General features: G+C 36.2%; 1 protein-coding gene across 1 annotated transcript in view; it reads left to right on the top strand.

The window, feature by feature from the left end:
* ADGB (androglobin) overlaps positions 1-23,048 on the top strand; it is a gene marked incomplete at both ends in the record, with an annotated part of 108,958 nt that overhangs the window by 10,677 nt on the left and 75,233 nt on the right. Inside the window, 7 exons of the mRNA XM_084257862.1 lie at positions 78-240; positions 2,532-2,624; positions 5,313-5,384; positions 7,629-7,838; positions 11,372-11,511; positions 14,648-14,734; positions 20,789-21,072. Of these exons, the coding sequence (XP_084113988.1) occupies positions 78-240; positions 2,532-2,624; positions 5,313-5,384; positions 7,629-7,838; positions 11,372-11,511; positions 14,648-14,734; positions 20,789-21,072 (1,049 nt within the window). The remainder of the gene's footprint in view (positions 1-77; positions 241-2,531; positions 2,625-5,312; positions 5,385-7,628; positions 7,839-11,371; positions 11,512-14,647; positions 14,735-20,788; positions 21,073-23,048) is intronic.

The following is a 23,048-nucleotide window of genomic DNA, read 5'->3' as shown; positions in this document are numbered from 1 at the left end:
TAATGTCATGCAATCAATCTGATATTTTATCTCAGGGATTTAAATTATAATTAACCCACCACTTCCTCTGTCCTCAGTCTTTACACTTTTGGCGGTAACGTCCAATCTAGTTCTGCTGAGCAGAAGAAGGGCAAATTCCCAATCTGGCCAGAGTGGAATGAAGCGGACATAAATGCAGAAAAGTGGGACGCAGGCAAAAGTGGAAAAGAAAAGGACAAAAGTGGAAAAAGCCCTGTATTTGTAAGTAGATTTGAAAGTGACTAGATTTTATTTCGGTTAGTAGTTTTATAATGGAATAATATTTGCTACCTGTGAGCATGCCTACTCTTCCCCATACTCTTCATTCAAAAAAGAATTTGTGTCTACGTGCACCTGACCTCCTCCCTCCTGCCTTGTCTTTCAAGCTCCAGTCCTGAGCTTTGGTGAATCACACTTGGGTAAATGAAAGTGGTCATAATTGAAGAAAAGGGAAATTGACAGAACAGGTTATTATGAGGATTTTAAACAGACTTGCGTACCAGACATTTACAGATGGTGATTTTGAAAATGAGAGAATTCAACATTGGATTGTTATTGGAGATAATAGGAAAGAAGATTTTTAAAAAGAGATGTTTCTGTAAGATAAGATTTGAATCCCTCTTGATATTCCCCTCCCTGAGATGTGTGGGTAGAGATCTCAGTTACTCTTTGTTTACCTGAGGCCATTTAGACATCATATGTCCTCAAGATTGGACCTGCCAATGGGCTTCCCACATCTCACATTTTTTCAGTTATATTATTTTAGGTTCTTTTGCCAATTTAAAAGTGTTTGCTCTGTTTCTGAAGACTTATTTGTGGACACTCTGGGTATTGGTTGCATTCTAAATATGACCTATTTGGTACAGCATTTCATTTAACAGAAATGTGTATAGAACATAATAGAATTTTCAAAACGCAAACAAAACTGTTGGAAAGGCGAAGTTGAACTCTGGTGTCTTAGTTTGCATAGAGAAGTCTGCAATGTACTTATTCACATTTGCATTTTGAAACATTGCTTTTGTGAAATTCAGGATCACAAACTCCGTGATTCATATCAGTAATTTGTTTACAAAAGATATTCAATAAATATGAATAGCTGCTAACTATTAGTACTTGAACAATTTCAAATTAAAATGTGTGAGGGAATGCATTCTTTGTACTGTGTTGAGGGTGATTATCGAACTTTTACATACAAAGGGTTTTTTGAATTCAAATGGAAAGGGTCACATTTCCACATATTTTTATCAGTAATTCAAAACTTACGGGACTGTGTGACTTTGCTTCAGGAAGATAGATTGTGCTTATCCTCAGCTGAGCAGTTGAACCCTGCGAAAGATCTAGAGATGAGTCACTCCAAAGTCTGAAGATACAAAGGAGCAGGGAAGAATGGATGTATTTGATCAAAATAGGATATAATGTTCTTTAGAGACTTGAGCTTGCAAATATACCTTTGTCAGTCCCTGTAGTCAGACCGTGTAGACTTTTTCACTCAAGTGAAATTTAGCCCCCCCCATACAGATATTTTATACTCTTCAAGCATTTTATTTGTACTCCTGACAATTTTTCTGTTTTTTTTTTTTCTTATAAAGATCTTTTCTCTCTTCTCCCTTCTGAGTAGTGAGAGCCTTTACATAGTAGCCACCTGATGACTTTCTAGTTTGCTATACTGCTAGCATCATTTCAGAGTAGAGATTTAGATATTATTATTTTCTCCAGAGATCATTAATTAACCCATATCATGGGTTCAAAAATGAATGAATGTATTATATCTTTGGGAATTTATCCCAGAGAAATGGAAATTTATGATGACACAAATAAATATTTTAACAACTTTATTAGTAATAGTGCCAACCTGGAAACAACCGAGATGTCTTTCAGTGGGTGGATGAAGTAGGCTGGGGGTGGGTGGGGTGGGGTGTTATCACCGTTATAAAGGGCTCAGGAAGGATGCTCATGCTGATGGAGTGCCTGTGTCTTGATTATGTGATTGTCCTATAGTTTTGGAAGATGTTAAAGAAGGTGGCCAAACAGAACACAGAAACTCAGTATTATTTCATACAAAGGCAGTAATTATCTTAAAATAACAAGTTTAATTGAAACAGGAACAGTCAGATTAAAGGTATAAATTTTCCTTACACATAATCCTGGTTATGACTCTAATAATTGAAAATTAAGGATTTTCCTGTCTTCCCTACTCAGATAAAACAGTTTCATTTCAGTCAAAAATCTGGCCACCTTGGGCCCATGCGAAATTGTTTTCCTACCATACCTAATTCACATACCGAGGCAGCTGATGCAGATTGCTTCCTCTGCAATCAAAACACACCTCAAAAATCAAAATTTAATTAATTAAATATAATTTTAATGTCAGTGTTCTCCGAGTACTCCATGAACTAGCTCTGACAACAAACACAAATTGCTCTACCAATGCTCTACTTATTGATTAATTTTAATTAGTACTGAGTTATTTTTATTTCTACAAAAAAATATATCTATATATACTTTCTATATAGCATGTGTTTGAAGACCCTGAAGGAAAGATCGAATTACCACCATCGCTGAAAGTTTATTCCTGGAAACGTCCCCAGGAATTTCTATTTAATCGGGTAAGAAATATTTTTACTATTGAACAAAATATACATTAACAATGGGATGGAATGTCCTAGATATGAAAATTTGCTTTTTTAAAGCAATGTAGGGTAATTTTTCCTCTGAGGTATTCAGTAAAAATAAGTAACTATGTTTTGGGGCATTTAAATTAGAAATAAATGTTTATCAGTGTATTTGACTATTTCTTGCACTGGATTTCAAGAGAATTTTGAAATTTACTTTAGAAGCTTGAGTTTTCTCCTCTCCCTGTGAAAAATTACTCCTTAATATCTGACAGACTTTCTTCTGCTTCCTAGCAGGAAATTACGTAATGTGAATGTCCTTTTAGTGTTAATTCACATTAATTTTCCAGCTCAAGAGGTTTGCATGGGGATCTATCTATTTCAGAGATTCATGAAACATTTTCAAAGGACCCCATTTCTAAGGACTTTAATTTCTGGACCCTACACCCAGCCATGTGAATCTCATTGACTAGGATGGTGCCCGAAAACCTTCGTTTTAGATGGTTTTTATGTACATTTAAACTTTAGACCCACTGGTGCATCTTCCTAATAACTGTGATAGTCTGAATATATTTGGTGTTTCCCAGGGTTTAATTATCACTAATGCCTTTTTATCCTTCGTGAATCTCTTACTATTTTGACTTAATACATAAAAACCTGCAGGCGAAATTAGTTACTTAGTGCTAGTCAAATGGTTGTGATGTACTTGATCCTTTCATTTGTGTGGAGTCCATTGAATTTGTTTCTACACAGTGATTTTATTCCTTAAAGGTTTAGCTTTCATAAACACTGCTACTAATGCTAGAAAATACAGTTTATCCACCATATTTTCCAATTTCTGTTACTATTTGGAAAAGTCAAATAATCCTAAATTCAAAAATACTTATTAAAATGAAAAAATAAGAAGGTACATCTCTGTCCATAGGGGTAGTTGTTGAATATCATTTGTAAGACTTTATAAATCTTTGTTTAAGACTTTTTTAAGAAAAGGCGTGAACCATGCATTTAAATTACATATATAATGTTAGGTAGCCTTGACATGAAGAATGTAAATTCTGCAAAGTTAATATAACATAATATTAGTGTAATGTAATAATATTCAGGCTCCGTTCAATGTCAGTGCAGAGATTGCATGCTGTGCAGGTAAAGGATATGAAGTCTGTGAAGTGAAATTGTTGTAAACTTGAATAATAGAATAGAGAATAGAAAAGTTTTGGGTCATTTTCTTTTCTTTTTTAGTATACTTTAGTTCTGAGAGAGAAACTCATACTAAAAATAAATGTATTTGTTACAGCTGATGACATAATGCTGCATCCTTCTCAATATCTCCCCCTCTGCTCTGACTTGATCCCTCCATCCATCATGCTAGACTATGGGCCAGAACAGTAAGATCTGAAAGTCTAGTGAAGTAGCAAAGTCTCAGAATAGTGTTTTCAATTTTTGTATGTCTAAGTCCACAGTGATAAGTACATTTTACCTTAAATATGGACTCTATATAATGTAAAGTTCAAATGAAAAAATTACAAAACAATAATCACCGTTCTATGTGAGATCTACTCTAGTCTAACTTATTCCACATATATACATATTTTATACATATATATGTTCCTAAGCCATTAAAATGATTTAATGAATCACTGACTATTAGTGACTATGCTATTTAAATAGCATAGTCCAACTAAAAAACATACCGCACAATAGTCTAAGCAAAAGATAATGCCAGAAGACATGTTTCTGTTCAATCAAAGAGAAGCTAAGTTTAAAAAAAACTTAAGCATGGATTTAAGATATCAGAGTCAACATCAGTCATTCCAGCCAAGGCGTTTCCCAAGCTCTGATCACAGAGAAATACTCAGATCTGCTTCCTTTTAAGGACCAGATATTGGTGGCCAAACCTTTGAGCATTGATTACGTGAACAAATGTAACATACGTGAAAGTTTAGCTTGTCCAGGAATGGGGTGGGGGGATGCTAGAATACTGCTAGAAAGACCTCATATCTTCTGTCAACCGCCAGTACCTTCTTTTCCTTTGTCAGCAGGTGACTCTATTCAGCTTAATCTTTCAAACTTCAATATTTGTTTATCCCTAAATAATTTTAATGCATATTGGTACTTACTTAAAGGTAGTTATAAATTGTAATCATTATTTGAAAACTGTCACAAGTTTTACTTTTCCAATTAAGTTTATTCCTTGCTGATCTAAATATGTTGAAAGATGATAGAGACCAATTAAATAATAGCCCTCCAGTTGTTTTTTTTTTTTTTAAGATAACAGGATTTCAAGTTGGACAAGAGTTTAGAAAGCTGTCACAGCTAATATGTTCATCCAAAATGAAGATATTTTTTCAGTTACCAGATGTTAACTAAGCTTCAGGTTTAATTTGAGGGGCTAATTTAAATTTCAAATCACTTTATAAACTTCATTTGTGTGCATTTGCATGCTAAGTTTATCTGCATAAATCACAAAACATTTTGTTTGCTAAAATACTGTATTTTATATGCATTATATTATTAAATGAATATCACTGATAGCTCTGACAGGGTGATCATGTGGAATAATTATTTTTTTAATTCTTCTAATTCCTCTGATTGCAAAGCTTGGCCTGTTCATGGCAGATGAAACTTTATTGCACTAAGCTACATGTCTAGTATCTTATTTTATATTTTTTCTTTTTATTTCAGACTCCAGTAGTTGTGAAAAATGAAATCCTGATTGACTTGTTTTCAGCAAATGAACATTTATTCTGCAGTGAGGTATGTGGTCAAGGAGGAACTAAAGCCTCCTTGCAGAGTGCCTTCAGGACCTGCTCAAACAGCTCCTGGTCACTTTCTGTTCTCTCCTCCTCCCCTTGAAGTTTTGTTCTTACAAAGAATTTTATATGCCAGATATTAAAAGGGAAGAGAAGCTTCTTTAATTGAGTCTTGAATGCATGTGGTCAGAAAATGCTAGTACTCAGATTGACTGAATCTCACTCTCCTGCCCAGGGTCCCAGGGTTGCTGAGTCCTCACCTTCTGGCCATTTCTTCCCTGAATGAGGTGTGGAGCAATTGCATGAAGCTGCTGCCAGCCATTATGTCCAAGAGTAGGATGTCGTGATGCAGAGTTGCAAATGTGGGGAAATCATGGGATATAGTTGGATTCCCAGGACTCATTGAAACAAACCACAGTTTGAGCATAATAGCCCTTCTTCCTGTTGGAGCACAGCTCCCTGCCTCGCACATCCCACCTCTATCTCCACCCCACCTCCTCTCTGTTAGCTCCTCCTCCACCCTTCCTTGCTCCTCCTCCTCTCCCCACCTCTTTTTCTCCCTCCCACCCTCCCCACCTTCCCACCTCCCCACTTCTCATCTCCCACCTAGGGATTTAATTCATCAAACAGACCCAGTCTAGTCCCTGAAGGTAGTTAAAGGAAAAACAGGGACTTCGATAATATTCTCCTAACCCCCAATCAGAAGAGTGAGGCACAGTCATTCTTGATTCAAACACTTTTTCTTATCTTTAATATCTTGTCAATAATAAAATCAAAACTTGTATTGCTTCTACTAGGTTGTACCAACTAGTATAAAATTCTAATATCTGATTATTTTTATTTTCAATTTTAAAGATGTTTATTTTATGAATCTTAAATACACATCCAACTTTAGTGTTTTTTTTTAAAGATTTATTTATTTATACAAGAACCGGGGTACAGGCCAGATTTGCGGGAGGGTGAGAGGATTCACCAGACAGGGCAGGGAACACAACAGGCAGATTGACTGATGTACACTGTTGAGGGGAGCAGGGGGCGAGGCAGGAGAGGTCTGCTCGCCATGTGGGTATCTCCACGGCCGGCGGGGATCGAACCGGCGCTGCAGAGACTGTGGACTGCTTCACAGTGCTGCGCTCAACTGCCTGAGCCACCAGGGAGGCCCTCAACTTCAGTTTTTAATTTGTTAAGCGAAAGACATATAAATGTTCTCCAGTAAAATTTCCCGATCTATAAGAGGCTCTCTGATTTGCCCTCTTCAACTTAAACAAACTTTAAGAAGTTTGTTCAAAAACTGACATTCAGAAAAGCACAAATCTTATGAGTTCAGTCTCATGTATATATTTTCTTGTAAGCCAAGCAGTTAAACATGACAGGGAATTTCAGGAAATCCAGCTCTACTGAAGTACTAATGTCTTTATTTAACACTCACTGTAACCCAGAAATTACTGATAGATTGAAATGCTGAAAAATAGACAGTGGAATGTATATATTTCACAAATGAAAAACTGCAGTTGAGAGAAGTCAAGGTGATTTGCCCAAGAGCAGAAGGATCTGAAGGATTCCAACCTTGGTCTCTGCTACTCTGAAATTTATTGGTTCCCGCCCTCAGTGGCAGTTACACAGTTACAGACCCCACAATGAGCATCAGCCAAACATTTGTGCTCTGTACCTGCACCTCAAGGTGTGAAACACGAGATGCAGGTCATCTCTTAGTGCGTGTGCAGTTTTATTTCTTTCATGTTGCATTCTTAGTGTAATTGGTCCTGTGGACATAAAAGGTCATTTTCTCTCATACTTGTCAACATTTATAGAAAAATAGCTTACTCCTTTAGAAAAAGTTTATTACATATAAGAACCATTTCACTCAGAAGGATTCAATCTCTCTCTTCTCTCTCTCTCTCTCTCTCACACACACACACACACACACACACACACACACAGAGAATTGAAATGAAGATGAAGGTCAAATTACAGATAGTCCACTACTGATGACAGCTCCCAGGTGTGTGTTTCATAATGGATTTTTAAATTTGTATTCTGATTACATTTTCTGAAAACCAAAGCAAATCTATGATTTTGTCACAGATCAGAAATCAAAAGCTGAAATACATGTAGAATTTAATGTTACTATTTTTTTTTTAATGTTACTATTTAAAGTTGATTTTGGACTGGATTCCCTCCCCGCTTAAATTGCCATACCAACCACTGAAAAAGAACTAATTAACACTAAAAAGTTTTTTGTCTCTAGCTGATGAGATGGATTATCAGTGAACTCTCCGCTGTCTGGAAGATATTCAATGGGAGTGTTTTAAGCAATTATTTTAAAGGAAGTGCTGGGGAGCCACCTGTCCTCAACTGGAAGCCCTGGGAACACATCTACTCTCTGTGCAAGGCTGTGAAGGGGCACATGCCTTTGTTCAACAGCTATGGAAAGTACATTGTGAAACTCTACTGGATGGTAAGTCGTCATGTTCTTATGCCTTCACTGTCATGTTGCTTTCATAGTGAAATGTATGTCTTGCATGCGGCTACCTCGGCTAATGCAAGATGATGCAGTCAATGCAGGATGTTACTTGTATAAGTACTGGAGAGAAATACTCCAGTATCATTTGGGATTTGGGATCACTAAGAAACACAGCGGATTCTCCTGTGATACCAGTCTTGTGATAGTGCATCCCTCTGCCCTAGGAGTCAGGCTGGCTGGGTAGCAGGTAGGTGCACAAAGCTCTCTTCCTTTTTTCTCTGAAATGTGACATCACGGTCATGGGCCGAAAGGAGTGCTTGAGTATGGTCTAGTCCTCCTTTCTTGGATTTGGCTGCTGCTGCTGGCCAAGATCTCAACTGGATTTGACCCTGAACTTGAGATCTGTTTTCATGTTAACCAACCTCTATCTGACAAAGTCATTTTTGACCTCTGGCTGACACAAAAGAAAATGAATGTGATGGTAGGAAGCACAAATAGAGAATTATGACCTGTGCTGGTTGCTATGGCAAAGTAGATTCACACCATATTTAGCACTGCTAGAGTATAGCCCACATCTTTAGGTTTTTAATGGTAGAATTCTCTTCCTAGAGGCCCCAAGTCATAGGCAGCACTAGCTACAGGATTTTAGGACAGCGATAGCTGCACTTTAAGCCAAGTCTGGGGTCCTTCTAAGTGTGGGTCCCAAGTGACTGACTTGCTGACGCACCCATGGCACTGGGCCTGGTCGCTGACAAATGGCTGGTCAAGGGCTCAAAAGTTCTTGAACATTTGAGGGAGTAGGGAAAATATTGAATATTAATCATTATGTTATATATTTCTAGGGCCATGACATTTCCCTCAGCTATCTATCTTCCTGGGATAGGGAATATTGAAAGGTCAATGCTTAGGAAATAATAGCATCATTACAGTGAGAAGGTGCCAGTAAAGAAGGTAATGTTAGTTTCTGATAGCTGAAATAGGATTTTGGGTTTTTTAATATTCACCACAAGACAATGGACCTTGAAAGTCAAACTGTTAGGAGAGAAAATAACTCCCTAAATTACTTTATCGCTTTTATTTACTAACAGGAGGCAGATTTGACAGATTAGACTTTAGAGTTTAAATGTGTGATAGGAGAGAGGGATAAGAAAGTGGATACGGAACAGAAAATGTTGAGGAATTCTAGAAGGTGATGAACCTAGGAAGATGAGCAGGTCAAATACCTGGGTATATGTCCCCCACTTCTGCTCATTTGCCTAAACTTGAGTGAGGTCAAATGATTAAGGCTTTCATAAAAGCATCAGCTTAGGGCCTCCCTGGTGGTGCAGGGGTTAAAGTCTCAGCACTATCAGGCTCTTGCAGCCACTGCAGCACTTGGATCCCAGGCCAGGGAGATGACTCACATGGTGCAGCAGACTTCTCCTGTCTCCCCACTGCTCCCCTCAGCAGTGTATTTCAGTTGAGATGACTATTCTGTTCCCCACTCTGTCTCTGGTGAATCCTCTCACCCCCGCACCGCTGGCCTACACCCCAGTTCTTGTATTAGGTTATAAGACTGGGAGTGGGACAGGGAGACTCAAAGTGGAGAGGAGGCTCAATGGACTGTGGTGAAGGACTATGGGTACCTCAGTGGCAGGCATGGTGCGTGGTGTGACCTTGTACCTTGAAATGACATTCATTGTTATAAACCCATGTTACCTCGATAATAAAAAAAATCATGTGGTGCTGACACACTCAATTCAGTAAAAAGTGCCCTTTGTTATACCCCCTCTACACACAGTAACACAAAATAATAAATGAAAAATAATTCAGTGTTCTGTAATGAGGTCTCAAATTATGTGTATAATATTTTCCTTCATTTCTTTATACAATTTAGGGAAACCCAACCAATGTATTAATATCAAGGAATCAATTAAATTCCTAAGTCTAGTCAAATTTTATTTTAGAAATGTGATACTGAACATTCATCCCTGTGTATTTTTTCATCTTTTTCTGGTAGCAGATTGATTGAGATACAACATACATGCATGTGACTTACCTAGTAATCAAAGCATTCTTTACTGATGTGATAGCATTGTTCAGCTGGGAGCTCCTCAGTTGGAATCCAGCTGCCCCCACTTAAAATATTCTTGAAAATCAAAATGTAGTAAGGGAACTCCTACTATAGGTTGTGTGGCAAAATAGACATCAAATAATGTTGAGTACTTTCACCATCATAAATGTACAGTTCAGTAGCACTAGTAGTTTTACAATGCTGTGCAGTTGTCACACTATTTCCACTACTTTTTCATCATGCCAGACAAAAACTATCTATTAAATATTAATTTCTTATTTCCCTCTCCATCAAGCCCCTAGCAACTTCTGTCCTGCCTTTGTCTATATAAATTTGCTTTTTCTAGATAACCTCATATAAGTGGAGTCATGTTGTATCTGTCCCTATGCATCTGACTTATTTGAGTTGTGATTTTGAGGGAACAATTCATTTGAAATTGGAAGATGGAGTTGCTAAACTATGTGACTTTAACCCTGTCCTGTCCTACATCATGCTTTTATATGTCAAGAAAAAGATATATAACCACTACATTAGGCAACATGAGTTCAGAGTTATAAGTATCATGAAAAACAGAACAAAACAATACATTTTTCACTCTATAGTTAGTATTAGCTTGGAAAAGTATAATGTCCTTAGAATCCCAGTTCAAATGTCACTTTCTTGTGATGACTTTTCTCAAGCAAAATTAGTTCCCCATTCCTTTCTGATCCTAGGGCACCTCATATTGCATTTTACATTGTTTTCTTTTATGCCTTCCCTCACTAGACTATATGCAGCTTAATGATTATAGGCCATGTGTGATGCTGAATTTTCTTGTTCACAATGCTTGTATCCCTGCTGAAAATATTTCTTTGTCAAATTTGGGAATGAACTTGTAATAAATTTTGCATGTTAAATCAGAGATAAAAAATCGAGCTATAGTTATTAATATTATCATTTATTTCAAGCTTTTATTTGTGAAATAATATGCTTATATACTGATTTTATTACAAACTATTAATTAACTTCATGATAAAATTAAATCTTTGATGAGGAGTAAGAATAATACGGTAATTGGAAGTGTGATATCATGGAGCCTATCAGGATAAGTGATAATTACTGAAGTTATATTTGGAGAATTTGCAATGTGACTATATTAAGTTCTTTGATTATGCCCCAGTTATTAATGGTTGCATAATGTTTTAGTTCCACTCTTTGAAACAGAATTAATTAGTTGCATTATATAAGGTGAGGTACCCCAAAATGTCCTAACAGTACCTCTTAAATAAGGACACTGTCGATTTAGTTAGGTCTGGATATGCTATAATATATTAAATAAAATAGTAAGTTAAAATTCTCCACAAAAGTTATATTGAAGGAACTAAAATAAAATTATAAAACAGTAAATAATAATGTCAGTATTATAATAACATCAATAATGTATAAGCAGAAGTAACAAATCACTGATGGCACATTCCTTTTTTCTCATTTTTAGGGTTGCTGGAGAAAGATAACTATTGATGATTCTCTGCCTTTTGATGAAGATAACAAACTCTTGCTTCCAGCCACAACCAATGAATTTGAGCTCTGGCCAATGCTCTTGTCTAAAGCCATAATTAAGTTGACAAATGTTGAGTAAGTAGAGTGAAGAATTAGTCATTTGTATAAAAACAAAAAAGCAAATAATAGCAACAAATATACATCTATATTCTAGAATTTCATTGAAAAATTAAAAATATTTCTTCCCAAGCAATGTAAATGCTCTAATATAAGAATGAACATGCCATAGCCACGGGCATGAAATACTGGGTTAGGCAACAATAAGACAAAATTGTCTCCCCAAAAAATACTTCACCATTATTTCTTAAATTCAGTGTTTTCTAACTATGAGTGCAAAATCAGTCATGGAAAATAATGTTTCAGATTAGTGGGAGAAAGATGTAGTTTTATAGGGGAAAAATAGCTCATAATGAACAATATATACTAGAATCCTATAAAAGTTTTTGGTTGGCAATTATTTAGCAGCCTTGAAAAATCTGCTTTTTGGAGGAACCCCAGTGTCCTCATCATGCTTTTGGTAACACTGGTTCTTTTCATGCATTCATGGTGAAAATTGGTAGTATTTCTTTCGATCTTCTTGAGAAATCTGTGTGATTTATGTACCAACATATAGAAGGCATACATGCAACGCTTTAGTTTCATGTTGGCATGAGCAATGCAAAAAAAGCTTAGATGCTCGAGCTGTGCATGGCAACTTTGTGTCACTGAAGTAGAATCCTTTCCTACCCTGCACTTGCTTAAACTTGACGTCCTTCCTTCTTAAGCCTGTGTCAGCAGTTTAATATTCAACAGAACACACTCACCTTTAACAGGCCATGTCAGCCTTTTGCTCAAAGCTTAGCCCCCTCCCCTTCTCAGAAGCCCTTGTGCTTTGAGTGCATTGTCTCTGCCTCAGCTTCCTTTTTCTCTTCCAAGGCTACAAATCAGAAACCTTTCCTGCATCTATCACCTGCATTTCTCTTTTTCTCTTACCAACTCTCAATTTTTTATTGGGAACTTTGTTTCACCCTGCTTGCAGCCCTTAATTTCAAAGATTGTTCAAAAAACAATGTCTTTGTAGATAACTAAATCTATGAAGTACTCACAATGGTGACAACTATGCTTACTTGTTTTGAGAGAAATTAGTGTTGCTGACTCTCAGGCCTAAGTTGAAGTTCTGAGAATTTAGAGCTGCAAGTCAGGTGAAGCATTTAATGCCTGGATAAGTGGAATGGCATTTGTCTTTCTTAAAGCTTTAGTGCCCTCAAATTTTATAGCAATATAGAGTTATTGTTAATTAAAAAAAAAGCAGTCCAGCTTGAAAATAGTACAGGACTAAGTGAACTATATTTGTTAGAATTTCTAGTGGAAATCTGCACTATATGCAACATTTATATTTTTCTTTGCATTTTCTCAGATATTGTATGACATAGCGACTATTTTCATGTTTTATATTTCTACACTTAAAAATTAATGTAGAGTAGTCATCTCAATATCTATGTGAGATATACAAAGAAAAAGCATTATTTTTATCAGTTTGCAGAGTAAATTCATAAATACAATTATTCAAAGGGGAGTTTAAACTAGACAGTAAACTATCCCAATAGATGTTTGTTGTTTCTGATATATGTAGATACACCAGAATTTATAATATGTGAATCACAAATCAGTGCACATGAATAAATGACAGAATGAGTGACTAAGGACTGTAAGATTTCTTTCTGAAGAGGACAAGTCTGTTGGTCAAAACCATAAATCACTGTCACTGATTGGCATACACTGGGCTGAAACTGTAATTCTTGGGTGAAATGGGAATCTGGCTTTTATGTTTAGTAATGTAAGTGGACCAGCCAGCTTAGGAAAAAAAAAATGAAAGGACTAAAATGAGAAGAAACATATTTGCTCAGTCACAACCTGGTTTGAATTTATGCTGTGATGGCAGATCTACACTTTTGTACAGGATAGAACAGATGTTCCTAGTTTCTCTGCAATTATCAAAGGATTTCATTAAGATTTGTTGATGCCCATTTTACACTGCCATGTATGAGACTGGCTTAATTTCATAGTCACCTTAGATTAATTATTGAAATCAGAAAAATTAAAGAGACTTCCCTCTTTAAAATAACAACACATGATCATATACAGTAGATATATTGAATATATAAAATATTATATGCTTTTTATATATTTGTAATACTCTGTATGAATATGTTTTATGTAGATACATCCTCACTGATAGATTACTGGAAACTGCAACTTTATTTATTTTTTTTTTCAGTGTGTATACTTAAGTTTTATTTTATTTTATTTTTTTAAATTTTATTGTTATATTCCCCATACAATTGCAGCCCCCCATTCTGACCCCAATCCCTCCCCTCCCGCCCCCGCCCCCCTAAAAGTGTCTCTGGTTCATAGTTTTTTGTTGATTTTGATTTTCACTTTCTTATAGTTATTCATTTTCCTGGTCCCTTATTTAACTTTTCTAGATTCCTGCTATGAGTGAGACCATCCGGTATTTTTCTTTTTCTTTCTGGCTTATTTCGCTGAGCATGATCCCTTCCAGCGCCATCCATGTTGCTGCAAATTGGATGTGTTTATCTTTTTTGAATGCTGAGTAATATTCCATGGTATATATGGACCACATCTTCTTGATCCAGTCATCTATTTTTGGGCATTTGGGTTGTTTCCAAAGCTTAGCTATTGTAAACAGTGCTGCTATAAACATAGGGGTGCAGGTGTTCTTTGGAATTGATGTTTCTGTGTCCTTTGGGTAAATACCTAGGAGTGGAATTGCTGGATCATATGGAAGCTCTATGTTTAGTAGGCCCAGAAATCTCCACACAGCTTTCCACAGTGGTTGGACCAGAAACTGCAACTTTAAATGAAGCTTTAAATAAGGAAGCCAGGTCTCTGAGCATCATTTCATTCAATATTGATTGGATTCTTTCAACATTGAACAAAAAGATGTTATTCAAGGACATTAATATTAACTTATTTCTCTTTGTAATCATGCTTGTAAGCCTATTTTATAAGTCGACATGAAATTTTATGATTCAATTGGTTTAAATATTTTAACAAAACCAGTTATCTAGCGTTTTCCTATGTAATAATATATAACCAGCATGACCCCTGCATTTAATATTTCCCTGTTTATTAGTGATCCCCATTCCTGAAACACCACTCTGTAGTTCCAAAGTTTAGTAATCATACTGTTGTGTATTTCCTTTTTTAGCATCCACATAGCAGAGAGGCGAGAACTGGGGGAGTTCACCGTTATTCACACCCTCACAGGATGGCTCCCTGAAGTGGTTTCTATCCAGTAGGTTTGCCATTTGGTTCCTTATCTCTTGTTTTCTTTCATCCCTAGTAAAGTTTCTTTAACAGAAATGTTCTCCGTTATTAAAAGGATTTTTAAAAATGTCATATTCTACAAAAAGTGTTTTGGGAAAATAACATAGTATTACATAAAATTCCTTGAGAATTCCAGGATAAATTCCATCGCCACATATATTTAATCTTTAAATATCTGGATTACAGATATTAAAACAATGGTAATAGTTTATTATGATAAAATATTTACAGGTGTCCCTTCTTACTTATACCACTATTACATATATTAAGTACAGAAACACAAAAGAAGTTTTTAATTAGCCATACATATTTGGCAATGATTAAAAATAATAAAACACTCATTAGGCATTGAGTACTTTAATGTAACATTGCTAATTAAAGACCACAGTCCTTAAAATACTTTCTTTTTTAATGAATTAATGGATCAATTTATTGAGATAACATTAGTTTATAATACTGTACATGTAAGAGATCACATCTCTTCAGATTTATGTTACCACCTGCCACCATAGCGCCCATTGTCCTATTTCATCATCCCAATGGCCCCATCAGTTAGGTATAAGTAATTACTAATGAGAAAACTGAAGCTCAGTTTGGAATTTATTATGAGGCAGCGATAACAATTTGATAGCAGTCTTGCTGCCCACAGTCCTTCTCTTATGTGGTTCTAGATATAGAAGATTTGCCATCTAGGTCCAAAAATAATGCTTTGCAGGTAAATAATGGAACAGAGAAGCCACTTACTGCCATATGTAAAATGTCACAAATAGTTGTGTTTTTACATGAATGTTATGGACAGTTTGATCATATTAGCATTAACATTGGAAATTGATAGGGGTAAGGTACATAGAAAATAATTATATCAATGGATCTGCACAAATCACCAATTTAGATGCTAAATTTTACAAGATGATCAAATCCACAGTACATTTATCAACACAGATCATATCTGATCTTTGATCAATGTGGTGAAACTATGCTTCCCAAGGGTAGAAGCTGGAGAAGATCGAAGTAGTCTTAGTAATGTAAACTCTCAGTATCCTGGTTTCTTCAGTTGTGAAATGGAGATAAAATGACCTCTCCTATATATTCTGAAACTGAGTAGGTGAAATTGTCAAAAATAAGTAGCCAGCATATGGTAGAGGGATGTAAAAGCTTTTTTTTTTTTCCTTCTCTAGTTGTTTTCACTAGGTTATTTTGTAAAAACGTGGTAATCAACCATTAGATACAGGGAAAAGAAGTATAAAAAAGTGAGACTGAACCAGAATTTTAAACCTGTCAATTTTCCTTTAAATACAACTTGAGAAAGACATACTGTGAACTGCCTTATGGGATTTTTCTTATGAACACTCTGTCATGTTATTCATCTAATTTTAAGTTACAATCATACTGCAATTATGAAATCACCAAAAAAAGAAAAGAGTCATGAAACTGGCTAAATTGAAATATGGCAACAGTCGCCTTTGCCCTCAGCATAGGCAGGGATCGAGTAAGGCTTCATGGAGAAATTTCTGACTTGTTTGGAGTCTTTCCTGTTGACTGGCTGGGTTTGATTTGAAGGAATGGAAGGGGACAGGGGCACCAAAGGTAGGCAAACAGTATGATCAAAGTCACGAAATAGTATGTTCAGTGAAATGTTTCTGCTACTAAGAAGGATTAGAATGTGCCAGTCGTAGTCATGGTTTTACAGAGGTCAAGGAGAGTGCTAACTTGTGTGGACTGCTGATTTTTTTTTTCCATATGAAAAGTGTTTCACTGGCATATCCCACAGACACCAGCTACCCTTTTACTCTCCCACAGGAGCAAAGGACAGCTGCTCTATTTGCAATTGTTGACCTTGTGTATTATGCTTTTCTACAATTAATGCAGTTTTACCACTTGGAAAAAAAACAAGAAAGTTCAGATTCTCCATATAGTAATAGAATACAATCAATGATAGTTGTGAGTGGATGTAAGAAGTCTGGTAATTTCAAATGAAGAGATGACTTTTCTTGGCATACTTCTTTGATGTCGGTGTAGTTCATCCATGAATAGAAGATTCTGCCATCCAATATATTTTAGCTAACCACCCAAAAAGTTATATGGTCTAATTCTGTGATAGAATGTTTCTTGTTCATAGCATAGCACTTTCTTATATTGTGGATGGAAAGATAATATGGATTGTGTTACTGCATTAAAATTTACAGCCTCCTAAGCCTCATTTAGGATTTTAATACCTCTGTTGCAGAGTTGTTGTAAGATTAAAGCAAAGTGAAATATACTAGTGCCCACTCTCTGCTAAGCACTGATGACCCAGTGATGAACAGGAAGCAGTTCAGGTACTCAAGTAAACCACAGATATAAAAGAAAATCAGTAATTATCTTGAAGTCACCAGCTGATCTTCCTTTTCAGAGACAATCTTAAAAGAATGAATTGTCTATACTTTATTTTCTCACCTCTCAAACTTTTCTCACCCAACTTTTTGTACATCCTATACTAAACTCATAAATTGATTTTTAATGTCAACAAAAGCCTTGACATTATCAAGTCCAGTGGTCACCTCTTTTTCTCTATTGACGTGGCACCCCAGTATTTGATCTTGAATAATTTATTTCTTTTGCAAAATTTAATTCACTTTGCTTCCGCAAAACACTCTGAGTTTTTTTTTTCAAATATTTGTTTATGCATACAAGAAAGAACTGGGGTACAGGCCAGAGATGTGGGGGAGGGTGAGAGGATTCACAGGAGACAGAGGGGGAACAGAACAGTGAAATACACTGCTGAGGGGAGCAGCGGGTGAGTCAGGAGAGGTCTGCTGCACCATGTGGGGAGCTCCCTGGCCAGGGATCAAACTCATGCTGCAGTGGCTGCAGACAGCTTCATAGGCTGTGTCTTTACTCCTTGCACCACCAGGGAGGCCCAACACTCTTTTGAGTTTTTCTATTTTATTTGCTGCTCTTTCTCAGTCTTCTTGGATAGCTCCTCAATAACTGTCTCCTCAACCACAGTGGAGAGTGTAATAGGTATACTATCCCATGAACTTAAACTACAATATATTTGACAGTTACTTTCAAGTCTGTGTTGCCAGGCCTGATCACCTTTCTTGAACCATAGCCTGTATGTATATATACTACTTCAATCACATACATCGCATAGATAGTGAGTGGATATCAAAAATTTATATGAGATGGAAAATATACAGCACTCTTGATTTTCAATATCCCAAACCTATACCTTTACTAGACTACCTCATCTCAATACATGGCAGCCATGTATTGAGATTCAAGCTAAAACACAAACAGAACAAGACTAAGAGACAGCCTTAATCATTTTCTTCAATCTCATGCATAGCCCTTACTGATCTCTGTCAATAGAACACCCTTCCCTCATTTTGAATTTATCCATTGTCCTGAATCTCTGTTATTGCCTATCCCAGATTAACTCCTTGTCACTGCTTACATGCAAAAATGTAATAGCTTTATAACCAATCCTCTTGTGTCTACCTTCCTCTTCCCCAAATAATTCTCTATATGGTAATCCGATTAATCTTCTAAAACATAAATTTTAAAAGTATTAAATTTAAAATATGTAAAGATTCTTTGGGAACTCAGAGCAGGAACATGTATTTTAATTTCCAAAAAAGGTAGTACTTGAACTGACCTCAAGGATTAGTTGAAGACAATGCAACTTATTGCGGTAGGAAAGCCAACTTAGAGAACAATCGCATGGAAGTGCAAGGTAAGTAGTTGTACTCCCAGAAAAGCATGTGGTTCTGCATGACTGGAATTTGTGCTACAGGATTGTAGAGGAGGCATTGTCATTGAGGAATTTTAAACAAGAGAATGATCTTATCAGACTTGTGAAACTGGAAGACACTTTGGAGCAATAGAGCAGATGGCTGGACTGGAGTGTGGGAACTGGCTTGTGCAGGAATCCAGAGGGATTTGCCAAGAGCTTCTATAGAGGAATTATTGATAAGAATGGAGAACAGGTAATCTATTAGAATTAGAGGTGGTAGGATTGATGGACAAAGTGATTTATTTGACAATCAGTTTTTTGACTTGCTTGATAGGTGGGAAGATGATAGTATGTTTTGTTCATGGATTTTTATGTTTATTTTTGGACAGCTATCCATTAGGTGGCTGAACATATAGGTTTGGATGTCTGAAGAGAGGTTTAAGCTGAAGTTAATGATTCGAGGGTTACATCTATGTAAACTAAAAATGTGGTGCTGCTCACTTGTTGAGAAAAGCGTCTAAAAGATAATATGATCATAAGGAGAAGTACTTTGGGAGAGTGACCCTCATTTGTCAAAAGTAACCACAGGAAAGAGAGTTTTCAAAGGGGTCTGCAAATAATATCTATAACAAAAAGATACCAGAAAAGAGAGATGCTGTATGCCTCAGGGAAGACTTTAAAGAAAGGTAGAATAGCAATATTGTTAAATTCTGTGGAGAATTCAGGTAGGATAAAGTTGTTTTTCATAAATGATAATGTATGGGAAAGTGACTGATACTCAATACTCAAACACATGCATTTTCCCTGTCATGACTGTGATATGCCTATCCCTACTGCCAGCCTGAGCGACCCTTAAGACTAAGAGACATATTTCTGTGGGGCCTCCCTAGTGGCGCAGGGTTTAAAGTCTCAGCACTATCAAGCTATCACTAGCCACTGTGACCTGAGTTTGATCCCCAGCCAGGAGCTGACCCACATGGTGCAGCAGACCTCTTCTCTCTTGCCTGCTGCTTCCCTCAGCGGTGTACTTAAGTAGATCTGCCTGTTCTGCTCCCCACTCTCTCTGGTGAATCCTCTCACCCCCAACCCCCACACCTCTGGCCTATACCCCAGTTCTTGTATGTATAAGTAAATAAAAATAAATCTTAAAAATGAAAAAAAAGACTAAGGCCATGATTGTTATTAAAATGTATTTGACATGTAACATTATATTAGTTTCAGGTATACAGCACAAAGATTCAATATTCGTATATTGACTCTATTAACAGTTGTTGCCCCACAGTTAAAATTTTCTTCTTGTGATAAGAACTCCTAAGGTCCACCTTCTGAACTTTCAAATATGTAATACAGTATTCTTGACAGTGGTCACCAGGCTGTATGCATCGTGCTCCAGAAACTTGTTTATTTTATAAACTGGGAATTTTGTAGCTTTTGAACCCCTTCATCAATTTTAGCACTTCCAAGACTCTGAGTTTTGCAACTACCAATTTTTCTTTTCTATTATCTGTGAGTACATATTTTTGTTTTGGTTTGGTTTGATTACATCCCACATATGAGATCATATTAACCTCTGTCTGTCTGTGTCATATTTCACTTAGCATGATGCTGCCAAGTTTCATCCAACTTGTCACAAATGACAAAATTTCCTTCTATTTTTATGGCTGAATAATATTTCAAATATGTGTTATATATATTATGTGTGTGTGACTACAGCCACAAAAAATATATAACATATATCTCACATCTTATTTGGGTAAAACATTTTCTTTGTTCATCCATCAATGGACACAAAACTCTGGTCTTTTTTTTTTTTTTAAAGATTTATTTATTTATGCATACAGGAGCTGGGGTACAGGCCAGAGATGTGGGGGTGAGAGGACTCACCAGAGACAGAGTGGGGAACAGAACAGGCAGACTGACTGAAATACACTGCTGAGGGGAGCAGCGGGAGAGACAGGAGAGGTCTGCTGTGCCATGTGGGTTGCTCCCTGACCAGCTAGGAATCTAACTTGTGCTGCAGAGGTTGTGGATTGCTTCATAGTGCAGTGCTTAACCCCTTGCACCACAAGGGAGGCCCTCTGGTCTTTTTGCATTAATAAAGGAAAGCACACAGTAGACACTGAATCAAAGTTTATTGAATTAGTGAATGCACCAAGTGGTGTTTTTAACAAAAATTTGAAGTTGCTATTGAAATTAGTCTTGTATATGGAAGAGTAAGTTGATTTTTTATTGTAATAATTTCTTGGTCTGAAATGAAAGAAAGTTGAAAGTGGTTGAAATTAATATCCATGTGTTTTATCTAAGCCCAACATATACAAACAGAATTTGGGACCTCTTAAAAGACATATTGCCTGAGTTTAAGCTGACAGAAGAATACAGTTCTGAAAGCAAAATTACAGTGACAGAAACCAAAGTAAAAGAACCTGGGAAGGAACTGAAGGATAGCAAAGATGTGAAGGATGGGAAAGAAGGAAAAGAAGTGAAAAATGGCAAAGAAATTAAAGATGGAAAAGACAGCAAAGAATCCAAACCTGAAATTTCATTGTCAACACTAAAAGTGCCTGAGAGAAGTGACAGAATTCCCAAGGGTAAGATATTTTTTATCACCATGTTATTAAATATGAATATTGTATATAAATGCCTTAGAAACATTGTTAAATTTAGTGCCTCTTTATTAGTAGTAGTATAATTTATTAACTCTTGTGAAAACATCCATATAATAAGATCCTTCTTTTCTAAGATTCTAGAACGTACCAGATTCATATTAATTATTACTCCATGTATCGTTTTCTTAGAAATTGAAGATAATTATATATATACATATTGACAGTGCTACATCATATGGTATTAATATAGGAAGAAACATTAAATTTTCAATGTTCATCACATACATGCTTTTTTGTATATTACATGTAGAGTAGAATGAACTAAAAGGCAAAGGAGAAAACTAGTAGATTTTTCAAGAAATGGAAAGTAGACACAGTTAGATTATGCTTTGCTGATAATTCACTGGAAAGTGGAAGATAAAGAGTCTCATGGTGATTTAAAGTAGATGTGGTAAATGTTTACAGAACTAAAGGAAAATTATCTCCACTACAGCTCATCTGCTGATTTTATTGCGAGAGGGACCTGCTAGATGGATGGGATACAGTGACAGAGGAGCACCACATTTATCTAGAGTATTGGCAGTAGCACAGTTTAAAAAAGACTTGCACACTATATGCATCTCTATGTGAAAGCGTATTTTTTTTCTCCTTTTAAATTTTATCATATATTATGTCTATATTATGAATTCTGGGTAGGAATTTGAAGGTGTTATAAAATCTTACTTTAAAATAATACATTCAGTCATATAGCTACCTAAAAATGGTTTTAAATCAAATATTTATAGAAAACTCACAGGATAAAATTCTGAAAACCTACTTTTTATATGTATGTATGGTCGCCAATTAGATCTACCTCGTAAAACTTAACATTATAGCTATCTTGACTTTTGTTTCTGACATAGATTTTTTTTTCATTTTTTTTAAATAATAAATTTTATTTTTATATTCCCCATACAATTGCAACCCCCCCCATTCTGACCCCAATCCCTCCTCTCCCCCCCCCCAAAAAAAGTGTCTCTGGTTCATAGTTTTTTGTTGATTTTGATTTTCACTTTCTTATAGTTATTCTTTTTCCTGGTCCCTTATTTAAGTTTTCTAGATTCCTGCTATGAGTGAGACCATCCGGTATTTTTCTTTTTCTTTCTGGCTTATTTCGCTGAGCATGATCCCTTCCAGCGCCATCCATGTTGCTGCAAATTGCATGTGTTTATCTTTTTTGAATGCTGAGTAATATTCCATGGTATATATGTACCACATCTTCTTGATCCAGTCATCTGTTTTTGGGCATTTGGGCTGTTTCCAAAGCTTAGCTATTGTAAACAGTGTGGCTATAAACATAGGGTGCAGGTGCTCTTTGGAATTGATGTTTCTGTGTCCTTTGGGTAAATACCTAGGAGTGGAATTGCTGGATCATATGGAAGCTCTATGTTTAGTAGGTCCAGAAATCTCCACACAGCTCTCCATAGTGGTTGGACCAGTTTGCACTCCCACCAACAGTGCAAGAGAGTTCCTTTTTCTCCACACCCTTCCCAACATTTGTTGTTGCTATTTTTTTTTTAATATGTGCCATTCTCTCTGGTGTAAGATGGTATCTCATGGTAGTTTTGATTTACATTTCCCTGATTACAAGTGATGTTGAACATTTTTTCATATGCCTGTTGGCCATTTGCATTTCCTCTTCAGAGAAGTTTCTTTTTAGCTCTTCTGCCCATTTTTTGACTGGATTATTTTCTTTGTTGTTGTTGAGTCTCATCAGGTCTTTGTAGATTTTTGTGATCAGTCCTTTATCATTAGTGTTGTGTGCAAAAATGTTCTCCCAGTCGGTGAGGTTTCTCTTTGTTTTTGTTATTGTCTCTTTTGCTGTGCAGAAGCTCTTTAATTTGATGTAGTCCCAGCTGTTTATCTTTGCCTTCACTATCTGACATAGATTTTTAATATACTATGAAGGCTAGGAGATG

Source organism: Talpa europaea (genome assembly GCF_964194135.1).
Source record: "Talpa europaea genome assembly, chromosome: 2".
NCBI classification, from domain to species: Eukaryota; Metazoa; Chordata; class Mammalia; order Eulipotyphla; family Talpidae; genus Talpa; species Talpa europaea.
The sequence above is the reverse complement of the archived record's forward strand: the minus strand, read 5'-3'. Positions and strand labels throughout refer to the sequence as shown.